Here is a 14,682-nt window from a genome sequence, read left to right on the forward strand (position 1 = left end):
TAATATGGAATATTTTTTTTGTGGGGGTGAACTTACTTTTCAAGATGACTTAGAACCAAAAGTTCATTGGAATTATGTTGAAATTATTCGAGATTTTGTTAATGTCACCTTTAAAAGAAACAAAAACCACATTTGACATTTCGAAACAAATAAATTGATCATTGAAAGTGATGTAAACTGATATCGAACTCAATTCATGGACAGTACTGTGTTAAACTTCTGTACGTTTTTCAGAAGTATCTCTTTATTTTGCACATTAGCCAAATTTTTTTTTAACAAAAACAAAAGTGAAATTACGACTGGGATTACGGACAGTAAAATTACAGTTCAGTACTTCGTGTAACCCCCACGAGCATTCAGGAGAGCACGTACATGTTGAGGCATGCTGTTCACGAGATTTGCCAAGGTTTGGACAGGAATCGCTTGCCATGCAGTGACAATAGCCTGCTGCAATTCACGCACAGAGGTCGACTGCTCGTCCAAGTGGTCGATTTGACGCGTTAATTCTGCCCACAAGTTCTCTATCGGATTCATATCCGGGGACATGGCAGGCCACTCCATATGCTCTACACCACGGTCAGCAAGAAAGTGTTGAATCATGCGAGCACGATGAGGCCGTGCATTGTCATCTTGGAAGACAAAGTTTCCTCGAAAGGCTGCACGAACAAATGGAAGCAATGTTTCTTCCAGAATGGCCCTGTACTTGAACTGGTTCAGGTTCCCATTCAGAACAACCAGGTCAGTTTTGCCCCCTGCATGAAAAGCAGCCCAAACGGTCACCCCACCACCTCCAGCTTGGACTCTTGGAACTATACAATCTTCGTTGTAGGCTTCATGCACTTGTCTGCGCAATCAGACGCGGCCATCTTGACGATAGACCAGAAATCTAGACTCGTCACTGAAGATCACGTGATTCCAGTGTCCTGGCTGCCATTGACGGTGCTCTCTGGCCCACTGCAATCGGCGCTGGCGGTGTTCTCTGGTCAGGCGTGGCTTTCTCAGGGGACGCCTGGCACGATAGCCTGCTTGAACCAGTCGTTGGTTGAATAGCCTTCCGGATACAGGCACATTTGTCAGTTGCTGCCACTCAGCCCCAAGCCGATTAGCTGACTTGGTATGGCCATTGCAGACTAACCGGTGCAGCTGGCGATCATCCCTCCTTGTGGTTCTGCTGGGACGTCCTGGCCTCGGTATTGGCGTAGGGACACCCCTCTGAGCATTTCGTTTCAGGATCTTTGACACCTGACCATGAGTGATGCCATACTGCCGAGCAATAGCACGCTGTTTCATGCCGTAATTTCGTAAAGCCACCACTCCATGACAAACGGCATTGTCGAGTTGACGGACCATCTCCAGAGGAAGCGGCAATAACCTTTGGAGACGTGCAGCAGTTGTTTTCCACTAATACAGAATGCAACAACCCTTGTATACCCGACTGTGAAGCCAATCATCAAATGCACCTGTCCGTACATTTTGCCATGCCACCTGTGATATAATCCTGTTGTTGACTTCTTGCTGCGACAGACAATCAGTGACATGGTTATTTTAACAAATAAATCACCAAAGTGTAAATGAAACTCACCAGATTGATATACTGAGTTCAGAAAGTAAACCCAAGTCAAGAAAAAAAAAAATTCCATATTAAATGCCAAGTCTGCATATATATATTGTTGTGGATATGAGGACTGTATTTTTTTTGATTGTGTGTATTATTATTGTTGTTTATTCTGCGCCTCCTGCCTCCGGAGCTGTGTAAAGGTCAAAGGGCGTCCCATAATTAGTCCATAAAGCATCCACACCACAGCCAATCATAGAATACCCCTGTTCAATAGTTATATCTTATTATGTGTTTTAGGGTAAGGCTGTGTCTCCCATTAATTGAAATACTCCATTGCACCAGTGAAAGAGATAGATTCCCTTCATTCCCACTCCCAAAACTTCCATTCCCCCTTTTCGTCAATTGCCATTCGCATAACCTCCCCTCCAATTGCCGCCATTGACCACGAGGCAGGGTCGGAGAAGAAAGGCGTGTCTCCACCTCGTCATAGAGGGGAGGAGTGAGCCAGCCCCACTCGACCAACCATGAGCCAGGGGTTGGACTTGGAGAGGGTGTGGAGAGAAACATCGAGGAGGTTCGCGAAGGTTGAGGGGCGGGGTTGAGGGGCGGGACCAGTTGGACCTCCCTATCCCGCCAACATCCATCTCCCGCCAGTCCTATCATCATTCACCGCGTGAGTCTGTCCTTGTTTGTTCTGTCCCTGGGTTAATTAAGACTGTAGGTAAGCTAGCGTTGCACTGTGTATCTAATCTCGTCTGTAAATAAACGTGACTGCTTTCTTCCTACTTATATGTGTAAATAATAAATCCAATTACTCTTCTGTACGTCTTCTCGTCTTATTCCTTTTCCTCTTTGTATTCGGTCGCTTTAGAGTTTTCCCGATTGAATAGCGGTGGCGCGATCCGGCCAAAGTTTGGGGCAAATCGGGTATTAATCAAGGAAGCACTGTTCGGTCGCGGTAATACCACCGCTCGGTCAAAATAACATCTTTAACCGCGTCCGTAACAATATATATATATATATATATATATATATATATATATATATATATATATATATATATATATATATATTTATTTATACTGCTGTATATTCTAAGTAACGATTTGTAATTAGGAGCGAAATCATACTAATCCATATCGAGTTCTCCAACCTTTAATTGAACAAAGAATGACAACGTTTTGGGTAGCCAGCACACGACAAAATGCCTGCCTCCGCTGTCCTTCCTCAAGAGTGAAGAAAAGCAATTGTAAACCTCCCTTATCAACCCGAACGAGGGGGTGGGCCAAGCTGGACAAACCAATCAAAGCAATGTCCTGGAAACTCAAACTCATGGCTTTCAATTGTTGGCACATTAAATTAAACAGCCTAGGAGCTCACACCTGCCAATACTCATCAAAATCAAAACAACTATCACACCTGCAAACCTTGTCATTGCATGAGGATACAGTGACACAGTTGTTGTACAAATGGAACGACTGAGTCCAATTTCAACCTCAAAAGAAATATTGCCTCAAGTTGCTGTGCATGGGGTGAGCAGGTGGTCTGCACGTGGCATGATCTGAAACCCATAACAAAATGCGATTTGGAAACCATCCCAAGAACCAACTGTCAATGCCTGTCAAAGACGACATCCTTTACAGGTGCAGAAATGCAAGCTTGAGAGTCACACCTGAGAGGCGATATAATGTAATGTGCACATGAGGCCGCAGCATAGGAATGCAAACAGAAGTGTCCAGACGTGCGATCACACCTAAATGGCACACTAAGTGGGAGCAAAATGAGAATATAAACCCCAAACAAAAAAGTTATAGGTTTTTTTTCATCTTAAATCGATCGTGTAAATATGCAAGCCTCCAAGTTCTTTATCCTAGGTTCGAATCCAGGCCCACCTATAAATTGTCATCCCGGTGTTTCACAAGCAGAGTGATTCATCAATGTGTGTCGTCCTTCAGATAGACGTTATGTCCTTCAGATGTCGTCCTTCAGATAGACTGGGCATCTGTGAAGAGGAGGCAAGCTATCGCCGCCACCCTGGCCAAACACCTGCCCTAACCTGCAGAGCGCACCGCACCTGTAGCACAGCCGCAATCTCAGCCAATGTATGCTACAGGTACACCACAGCCTTACAAAAGAAGAAGAATAGAATCATGACGACATTGTGCGTTTCTGTCAGTTTGATGGCAACTGATGCATTATTAAATTGAACAGAACAAGAAAATTACAATTTCCAAAATTAGTGCTGGGCCATTATTATGTAAAATTATTCTTCGATTACTCTTTTTCAATCCACAAAATCTATGTAATATAAAGGCCCACAAGTCCTATAAGCCTGGGCCTTTTTCATTTACTTTTTAATTAAAAATGTGAAGGCAGTTGAAGCAACTTCAATGAAACTAGAACGACACTTGGTCGAGCGAATACCTCCACCAGGCTGAGCAGTTTACACTTTGTATCCCACTGATAGGCTGGATGTGGATTCGGACCTGAAACAAAATCGAATTGGCTTGTTCCTGTCACCTAACCAACCGATCCATCAAGTTTCATCCCAATCCGTCCATAACTGTGAGACATCATGCTCTGTATCGTTTTTGGCCCCATCACTCAATGGTGAAAAATCAACAATAATTAAAAACTTATCATACCCAGATATGAATTCGGATCTTCACCAAAATCGAATTTTTTCGTGCTTGTCACACACCCAACCTGTCCACCAAGTTTCGCTCGAATTCGCCGAAAACTTTTTGAGATGTCGTGCTATATATCAGTTTTAGCCCCATCACTCAATGGGGGAAGGATCACTTAAAATATATTTTAAAATTCTCGTATCCCCAGATACGGATCCGGATCTTCACCAAAATCGAATCATTTCATCCATGTCACATACCCAACTACTCCCCCAAATTTTGTCCAAATCCGTCTGCAACTTTTTGAGATATCCTGTTCACAAACAGACAAACAAGAAGGATGTCATGTGAAGCACAATACTTGCAAAATCTACCCGCACCCCCCAAAAAAGTTGCCATGGAGACATCAAATTGTCCATTTCATTAAGATTAAAATTGATGATCTTAATCAAAGCTCGGATCGATAGGATGAAAATTGATGATTTTTCAAATGAAAATTGCTTATTTTAGAAGTTTGACCCCGAGGTGACCTTTGACCTTTAGACCTTAAGAATAGTTCATTTCCCAATTCAGTGATGCACTATGCAATTGCTGTTTCATTTTTCAAGTTAATAGGATGAAAATTGATGATTTTTCAAAGGAAAAATAATGATTTTAGAAGTTTGACCTTGAGTTGAGCTTTGACATTGTGACCTCAAAAATAGTTTCTTTCCCAATTCAGTGATGCACTCTGCAGTTGCTGTTTAACTTTCTGGTTAATAGGATGAAAACTGATGATTTTTCAGACGAAAATAGATTATTTTGGAGGTTTGTCCTTGAGTTGACCTTTTCACCTCAAAATAGTTTGTTTTCCAATTCAGTAACTCGATATGCAATTCCTGTTTAACTTTCAAGTCAATTGGATGAAACATTATTTTAAAAATCTGACCTCAAGATGACCTTTGACCTAAAAATCAAGAGGCTTCGCAGTTGTGACTACCTGTACAACTCGGTAAAGTTTCATGACGATGGGTTTAGAATTGTGACCTGTAGGCGGGTGACAAACAAATAAACAAGAAATATGTTGTGCAGAGCACAATACTTGTAAAATCCCTAAAATAAGTGTTGACCTTTGGCCTATGTTGGCCTAAAAATAATTGGTGATTTAATTCAGTGGCATGACATGCAAATCCTCTTCAAATTTCAAGTCAATCGGATGAAAATTTAGAAATTTAGAAATTGCACCTATGTTATTGACCTTTGGCCTATGCTGAACTTTTGGCCTATGTTGGCCTAAAAAATAATTGGTGATTTAATTCAGTGGCATGACATGCAAATCCTCTTCAAATTTCAAGTCAATCGGATGAAAATTTAGAAATTTAGAAATTGCACCTATGTTATTGACCTTTGGCCTATGCTGAACTTTTGGCCTATGTTAACCTCAATAATAATTGGTGGTTGAACTGAGTGTCCCAATATGTAAATCCTGTTCAAATTGCAAGTCAATCGGATGAAAATTGAAGATTTTAGAAATTGCACCTACGTTGTTGACCTTTGGCCGATATTGACCTCAAAAATAATTGGTGCTTAAATTTGCAGATCTGATATGCAAATCCTCTTAAAATTTCATTTCAATCAGATGAGAATTGATGATTTTAGAAATTTGACAAAGTTGATTATGCTTGGGCTATGCTGACCTTTTGACCTCAAAATCAATAGCTTCTTGTTTATGACCAACTCTGCAACCTCCTGAAGTTTCGTGAAGATCGGTTTTAAATTATGACCTGCAGGTGATGATTGACATACTGACAGGCAGACAGACAGACACAGAATAATGCACAAGACCAACCAATATACTTGAAAAACCTTAGATTTTCGCAAGTAACAAACAGATAGGGGTGAAAACATAACCTCCATCCACCTTTGGTGGAAAAGGTAACTATTACTACTATAGTCAGGGCCGACCCTCGATCAAATGATGCCCAGGGCAAGGAGCATCTTCGGCGCCCCCTCTCCGCTTTGTTCAACTTTTTAATAGCTTATGAGAGGGTAGTGAGGGCAATCAGTGGTTAGTTGGGAGCGAGGGTAGGCAGTGGTGATGCCGTAGCGAGAGTAGGCAGTGGTAAGGAGGATGTGATGCGGACGACGTAAGACAAAACAAGGTGGATGAGTTGGTTGAGTGACAAGAATAAGCCGATTCGATTTTGGTTCAGGTCCGACTCCAGATCTGGCCTATTAGTGGGATACATAAACTGTTCAGTCTGGTGGAGGTATGCGCTCTACCGAGTACCGTTCTAGTTTTTCAAGTGATGTATTCACGATTGAGAGATAAGGCCAAAAACTATATTTAAAAAATGTTGTGGACGGATTTGGCCAAAACTTGGTTGACTTGTTGGGTGTGTGGCAAGGGCGAATTAGTTCGATTTTGGTGAAGATCCGGATCAGGCCTATCAGTGAGATACAAAATGTAAACTCCTCAACCTGGAGGAGGCAAGGTATGCGCCCCTCCAGAGCGCAGTTCTAGATTCATTTTTACCACCCTGGTCCTGATGATATCTCTGAGTCTGCCCCACTTTTCTTTCTCATTCCTCCATACCCACATTGAAATGAAGTCGTTGACTTGACAGATAATTCATTTCAATGTGGTTTTGGTGTAGAGCATGCATGATGGGCCGAATGGCCACCTCCTGCATCACATTTCATTGTTAAAGCTTCGTGGCAATGGCATGCCCCTAAATCCTGCACCGATTACAGTGCTATGTGCAGGAACAAAATGAACACCCCTGATGGTAAATAAATTAACAATCTGTGTTACGAACACAATCAAATTGGCTACCAGTGTTAATACCTGGTAGGATGTTCTTTAGTATCATTCAGAGCTAGAACCCGTGCAGGTATTGAATCGATGTTTAGTTATTACTCCCGCTAGGGAGTAATGCATTCGATCGTGTCCGTGTGTGTGTGTGTGTGTGTGTGTGTGTGTGTGTGTGTTCATGTGTTTGTGAACAAGATATCTGGAAAGGTTCTGAACGGATTTGGATGAGAGTTGGTGGGATGATTGCCCTTGGGATAAGAAAGAATTGATTAGTTTTTGGTGAAGCTCAGGATAGTATTCCGGATCCAGGAATTTCTTGAAGGACTGTTTACCATTGGAAGATGGGGCTCATTTTTTTTTTGAACATTATCTTCTATATATTCTATATTTAACATTGTGATATGAAAATAGTTTTCATATTTGTTGTAAATTTAGTTTAAACTCGTGGTTATGTGTTAGAGCGGTGTATTTTGTTAGCAGCGTTGTCTTCAAGGTTCTTTTTTTTTTCTAATAAAGACATTCTGTCATTTTAAAACCACCAGTGTGTATTAGGTTTCCCCGTTTCATAAAATGTATCGTTTGATACGTATAATGCTTTAAAACAGTTTTTTTTTTTTTTTTTTTTTTTAACCTCAGAAGAGATATTGTGGCAGACACAAGGGACATGAATTCAGCGCACCAGCAGGTGGCGCGAACATCCAGGTGGGGAACTGTAATGCATGCCCCGCATATCGGCCGATCGGCCACGCCCGGGGGCAAGGTGTGGCCTTGGGACATATATGCGGGCTCTAAGCTCGAGCCCGCCCAGTGCTGAAGTGCGAGCTTTGAATAAAGACTCCTTGTTGTACCAACGCGTTGTGGCCTACCTCTCTGGCAATCGAGTCGTGTGTGCGCAGCACCACACTGGTGACCCCGATTCGTTCAGCCGTTGCTGACCACCGAACGCGCAATGGCTACCAACGCCGTCGCAGTCAAACTCCCGGAGTTTTGGGAAGCGCAAGCCGACGTTTGGTTTTTGCAAGCCGAAGCTCAATTCCAACTCCGAGGCATAACGGCGGACAAGACCCGGTACTACCACATGGTTGCCGCCCTCGGGCCCGGCACTGCCGCCCGAGTCGTGTCCATCCTTCGGCGCCCGCCGGGCGACAACAAGTACGAGGCGCTCAAACGTCTCCTCATCGCCACGTTCGGGCTCACGGAGATCGAACGGGCCGACCGCCTCCTGGACCTTCCCGCCCTCGGCGACACACGACCATCCGTCTGGATGGATTCCATGCTGTCCCTGCTTGGAGACCAGCCCCCGGATTTCTTATTCCAGGCGCTTTTCCTACGCCAGCTACCTGCACAGGTACGCCTCGCGCTGGCCGGTTCCAAAATAAAGGAACCCCGCGCCCTGGTTGGAGAGGCCGACAAGTATTTTGCGGCCTGTGACACGCGGTCGATGTACGGTGCTGCCGTAGTGGATCCAGGCACGGAGGCTCCAGCGCTCCCGACTTCCCTCGTGGCCGCTGCTACACCCTGTCCACTACCGCCGCCACCACCACCACCGTCACGGCCGCCGTGGCCATTACCGCCGCAAACCTGGTGCTGCTACCATGCCAGGTTCGGCCACCAGGCTAAAACGAGTCGCCCGCCGTGCTCTTTTGACGGGTCGGGAAACGACCGGCGCTCACTTGCGGCCATGAGCGTCGGCCATTCCGGCAGCCTCCTGTTCATCACGGACACCTTGTCCGGGCGCCGTTTCCTTTGCGACACAGGAGCGCAGGTAAGCGTCCTCCCCGCCTCCGCGTCCGACAAGCAAACCGCGGGCCGGGGCCCCGCTTTGCTTGCCGCCAACGGTACACCCATCCGCACATTCGGGAAGCTCTTTCACTTCCTCTCACTGTGGTTCGGAGCGCTTTCACTGTGGTTCGCAGGGCAGCGCTTTCAATGGTCGTTCGTCACCGCCAGCGTGCCAATGGCACTGCTCGGTGCGGACTTCCTATGTGTGAATGGGCTGTTGGTCGACGTGAAGCGCAGATGGCTCGTCCAGGCCGAAACCTTCAGCTCGCTCGCTTGTTCGCTGAGCGGCTCACTGAGCGGCTCACCGAGCGGCTTGCCAAGCGGCTTGCTGGAAGGTTCCGTCCCGGCGAGTTTAGTTTGCACGCTTCCGGCAGCGGACGACTTTACCCACCTCCTAGCCAATTTCCCGGCCCTCACGCGGCCCACCTTCTCAGCGGTGGCCGTTAAACACGGGGTGGAGCACCATATACCCACAGTCGGGCCGCCGGTCTACGCCCGGGCACGCCGACTCGAACCCACGAAGCTCGCGGTGGCGAAGGCAGAGTTCGCCACGCTGGAGCGGCTGGGGATCGTACGGCGCTCCAACAGCGCTTGGACTTCCCCTCTGCACATTGTGCCGAAGCCCGGCGGGGGATGGCGGCCGTGCGGGGACTACCGCCGGCTCAATGATGCCACCACCCCCGACCGCTACCCGGTCCCGCATATCCAGGACTTTTCCGCCCAGTTGGCAAACACGACCGTGTTTTCCAAGGTGGACCTCATCCGGGGCTACAACCAGGTCCCCGTACAACCGGGCGATGTCCCGAAGACGGCCGTCATCACCCCTTTCGGCCTCTTCGAGTTCCTGAGAATGCCTTTCGGGTTGAAGAATGTGGCCCAGGCGTTCCAACGGCTTATGGACAGCGTCTTGCGCGACTTCCCTTTCCTCTTCGTCTACCTGGACGACATCCTAGTCGCGAGCGCGTCCCGGGAGGAGCACCTGCTCCACCTCCGCACGCTTTTCGAACGCCTGGGCCAGCATGGCCAAATCATCAACCCCGCAAAGTGCCGTTTCGGCGTCGCCATCATCGACTTCTTGGGGCACCACATCACGAGGCACGGGGCCGTCCCTTTACCGGCCAAGGTGGAGGCGGTCAGGGATTTCCCTCGCCCCCGCACGATCAAGGGGCTCCAGGAATTCCTGGGCATGGTAAATTTTTACCACCGCTTCGTGCCCCACGTCGCCCAGCTCCTCCGTCCCCTGCACGAGGCCCTCCGGGGCAAGCCGGGCAAAGGTGACGTCGCCTGGTCGGAGCCGATGGCCGCGGCGTTTGCGGGCGCAAAGCTGGCCCTGGCCAACGCCACCATGCTGGCGCACCCGGCGCCCGATGCACCGATCGCCCTCACCACCGACGCGTCGGACTACGCGGTGGGCGTGGTGCACGAGCAGTGTGTGCGTAGTGCTTGGCAGCCGCTGGCGTTTTTTAGCCGGCAGCTTCGCCCGCACGAACGCCGCTATAGCACCTTCGACCGCGTGCTGCTAGGGCTCCACCTGGCGGTCCGGCACTTCCGCCATCTGCTCGAGGGCCGCCCGTTCACGGCTTTCGTCGACCACAAGCCCCTTGTGTTCGCGATGGCCAAGGTCGCCGAGCCATGGTCGGCACGGCAGCAGCGTCACCTCTCTGCCGTGTCCGAGTACACGACGGACATCCGTCACGTGGCGGGTAAAGACAACCCGGTGGTGGATTGCCTTTCCCGGTCCGTCGTGCACGTGGTCCACCTCGGGGTTGACTATACCCGGATGGCGGAGGACCAGTCCGCCGACCCTGGCGTCCAGGCCTTGCGGACCGCCGTCACGGGCCTCCACGTCACCGAGGTGCCGTTCGACGCCGCGGGCGCGGCCCTCCTATGCGACGTCTCCTTCGGCCGACCTCGCCCCATCGTCCCCGCTGGCTGGCGGCGCCCAGTTTTCGACGCCATCCACGGCCTGTCCCACCCGGGCACGAAGGCATCCCAGAAGCTCGTCGCGGCGAAGTTCGTCTGGCATGGCCTCAGGAAGGACGTCCGCGACTGGGCCAGGACGTGCCTCGCGTGCCAGCGCGCAAAGGTCCACCGCCACACCCAGGCCCCGTTGGCCCCGTTTACGGTGCCCGAGCGTCGGTTCGACCACGTTCACGTCGACTTGGTGGGACCTCTGCCCCCCTCGCGAGGGTTCACACACCTCCTCACCATGGTGGACCGCACCACACGGTGGCTGGAGGCCGTGCCATTGGCGGCGACGTCTGCGGCTGATGTGGTGCACGCCTTCATCGCCACTTGGGTTGCCCGGTTCGGTGCCCCCTCGGACATCTCGTCCGACCGCGGCCCCCAGTTCACATCGGAGCTCTGGGGCGCTGTGGCGCAAGGGCTCGGTGTCAAAATACACCGCACCACGGCCTACCACTCCCAGGCCAATGGCCTGTGCGAGCGCTTTCATCGCTCAATGAAGGCCGCGCTCCGGGCCAGCCTCCACGACGGCAGCTGGGCCGACAGGCTCCCCTGGGTCTTGCTGGGCCTCAGGATGGCGCCCAAGGACGACCTGCGCGTGTCCTCGGCGGAGCTGGTCATCGGGCAACCACTGCGGGTACCGGGCGAATTTATCCCCGACTCCACGGCTCCTTGGTCCGCGGCGCAACAGCGCTCCACCCTGCAGGAGACCGCCCGGAGGTTCGCCCTGGTGCCGATGGCACACCACGGTTGCCCGTCTTCCCACGTCGCCCCGGAGCTTCGCACGGCGGAGTACGTCTACGGCCCCCGTACGATGGGCCCTTCCGCATGCTGGAGACCGGGGACAAATATTTCACCATCGACATCGGCGGTGCCCCGGATCGCATCTCCGTGGACCGCCTCAAGCCGGCCCACCTCGATCTGGACCACCCCCCGCAAGCAGCTCTGCCTCCGCATCGAGGCCGCCCCACGGCGGTCAGACCCCCGGCACACCCCAGCCCCGCCGTCCCGCTACCCCCCAGCCCTGCACGCATCGCCAGGGGGCGTTTCGGCCGGGTCATCCGGCTTCCCCGCAAACTCACCCTTCAGGTGCGCGGGAATTCTGGGGGGGGGGGGGGGGCGCGTGTGGCGGACACAAGGGACAAGAATTCAGCGCACCAGCAGGTGGCACGAACGTCCAGGCGGGGAACTGTAATGCATGCCCCGCCTATCGGCCGATCGGCCACGCCCGGGGGCAAGGAGTGGCCTCGGGACATATATGCGGGCTCTAATCTCGAGCCCGCCCAGTGCTGAATTGTGAGCTTTGAATAAAGACTCTTTGTTGTACCAACGCGTTGTGGCCTACCTCTCTGGCAATCGAGTCGTGTGTGCGCAGCACCACAATATCAACATTTACCTCAGCGAATGTCAATCGCGGTGTCAGTATTTGATGAACTTATGAAGACTTAGGTGACTTATAAGTGTGAACCGCATGTGCACGGGATTCTTCCCAGAAGAATGAGTGGTCGCATTAGCTTGTATGACTTAAAATGAGCGAGTTTTGTTTTGACGTTTGGGCCAGTTTTACATGTTGTATCCCTAAGGATGAAACGAACGTTTTTCTTGGCTTACAATTTTATTTGAAGTCACACATGCCTCAAAATACACTCACTTATATAGAATTGAACGCTGAATCCGAAAATGTAAGTGAAATTGCCTTGTTTTTTTTAACATTATCTTCCATATACGTAGTGTGTTCAAAAAGTATCCGACCTTTATTTTTCGTGCGTAAAAAAAAAGAAGCTAGGGAGGCGTTGATTGGTGCACGTATGTAGGCGATTCTAATGCACACGCGTGAATTTTTTCCCACCTGCAGAAGCTGTCATTCGACGGCAGACCGCCGATGAGTGAGGACATGTAAGTGAGCGCCATCGGATTTTCGTTTTTGACAAAATGACGGAAAAACTTGAACAACGCTACTGCATCAAATTTTGTGTTTCATCAAACTTGCATCAAAACTGCACCTTGGTTTCTGGGTCGTACCCATAAACCCAGGACTCATCGCCAGTGATCACTGTGTTGAGGAAGCTGGGATCGCTGTTCACAGTCTCCAGCATGTCCTGTGCGATCTCCAAACGGAGTTGCTTCTGCTCAATCGTTAGCAGCTTTGGTACGAACTTCGCTGAGATTCTCCTGAAGCCCAAATCCTCCTTCATAATGGAATGAATGGTGTTGAATCTTGCGGATCGTTTCCACTTGGGAATCGCCAAGCTTTACACAAAATTTGATGCAGTAGCGTTGTTCAGGTTTTTCCGTCATTTTGTCAAAAACGAAAATCCGACGGCGCTCACTTACATGTCCTCACTCATCGGCGGTCTGCCGTCGAATGACAGCTTCTGCAGGTGGGAAAAATTCATGCGTGCGCATTAGGATCGCCTACATACGTGCACCAATCAACGCCTCCCTAGCTTCTTTTTTTTTTACGCACGAAAAATAAAGGTCGGATACTTTTTGAACACAGTAGTAGTCTAAATATATATCTGTGCAGTGTCTGTCTTGTGTTGTCTTGTCTTGTGTCGTCACTGAACTACTCCCTCAAACTTTTGTGAAATCGTACTATTCCAACTTGACCCACGGCGGGAGTATGCGCTCTACTGAGTGGCATTCTAGTTATGTACTGTGTAACAACCTGGTCCAGGTTTTGCCAAATGTGGAGAAGATTTTGTTGCAGCTCTTGCGTATTACTTGGCAGAGAATGACCTTTCCACAGCACCCGATGCAAACGTTCCCAGACGTGTTTGATGATGTTCATGTCATGACCCTCACCTGTGCCCATGGAACTCTTCCAGGCACAGGTTGTTCTGGATGTATGGCATGTGGCTTCAAGTTTTCTGCAGTAAAGTGTTCCATACTACAAATTACCTTGATGATGTACAATAAACCGTCTTACCACTCACTACACTCCACAAAAGCTGCAAGAAATTTACTCTGCATTTGACAAAATCTAGAATATTATTTATTTGACATCTTCATGGGTTCAGGCTCTATATAGTGCCAAAGACATGTTTCCAGATGCTAATACATGGAGTCCATGTTCATAATCGCTGATTATTAAAATGAAGTTCGTTTACTTACAATCGAGGGAGTTCATTTTATTCTGCCAGCGCAACGGAAGTTTTTCATCAACAGCTTCTTACAATTGTCCGCAAGTCGGCACAACCAATATTCACTGTTCTCCAATAAAACATACTAAAAGGAATTCTTAAATAAATCCAACCTTCTTGAATATCGTTTCTCGTGGCCGCCTCCAGAAGAACCACGTTGGGTGGAAAGCTGATCGTGGGAGCTCGACTCTTGGGCTTCGGCTCTTTGGTTTCAGCCAACTCTGTCTTCTGGTATTGCTGCATCTGTATCAGTCTCTCACGATGGGCCGCCTCAGAGCGAGCAATGATCTCCTGCCTTTCCAGTCGAATTTCACAATCCCCGGAGCCTTCCATTCCACACCTGTATACACAATAAGCAATATTGGGAGGCAGGAAAAACAAAGATTTGAAACTAAAGCACATCAACAGGGTGAGTTGGAATTTTAGCTCAAAGCGAAAATCCAATTAGCACGGTAAATGATGCTTATCTTGGTAGACACTTTCTTAAAGGTTGAGAAAAGGTTTCATTAAAAGGAGGATGAGTGCATTTATTTCCTAAATTTCACCAAAAATCTAAAAAAATTAAAAAAAGAACATTTGTTCCAATTAGCACAGTGGATTTGGTTTTCAGGAATAATTTTCCAACACAAAGAGTGAAATTATTAATGCTTTCTGAGTATAATTAATCTTGATATTCTTTAACTTCTTCAAAGTCTAAGGCTGGAGGACATTATTCCATGCTGCACAAGGACTTTCAAAGACAAGGATATTCACACGAAATACAAAGGCATTTTTGTTAACAACTAAGCGTGCCTACCGGTCACTTCACAACTG

The 14,682-nt window shown here is 48.7% G+C and overlaps 1 protein-coding gene across 3 annotated transcripts in view; it reads right to left on the reverse strand.

The window, feature by feature from the left end:
* Window positions 1-14,682, reverse strand: part of LOC137434147 (protein phosphatase 1 regulatory subunit 16A) — a 265,323-nt gene that overhangs the window by 177,737 nt on the left and 72,904 nt on the right. For all 3 annotated transcript variants that reach the window (XM_078785736.1, XM_078785738.1, XM_078785737.1), the window contains exon 2: window positions 13,983-14,209. In XM_078785736.1, the coding sequence (XP_078641862.1) occupies window positions 13,983-14,202 (220 nt within the window). In that variant the 5' untranslated portion in view covers window positions 14,203-14,209. The remainder of the gene's footprint in view (window positions 1-13,982; window positions 14,210-14,682) is intronic.

Source organism: Myxine glutinosa, chromosome 10 (assembly GCF_964187855.1).
Source record: "Myxine glutinosa chromosome 10, kmMyxGlut1.1, whole genome shotgun sequence".
Taxonomy (NCBI): Eukaryota; Metazoa; Chordata; class Myxini; order Myxiniformes; family Myxinidae; genus Myxine; species Myxine glutinosa.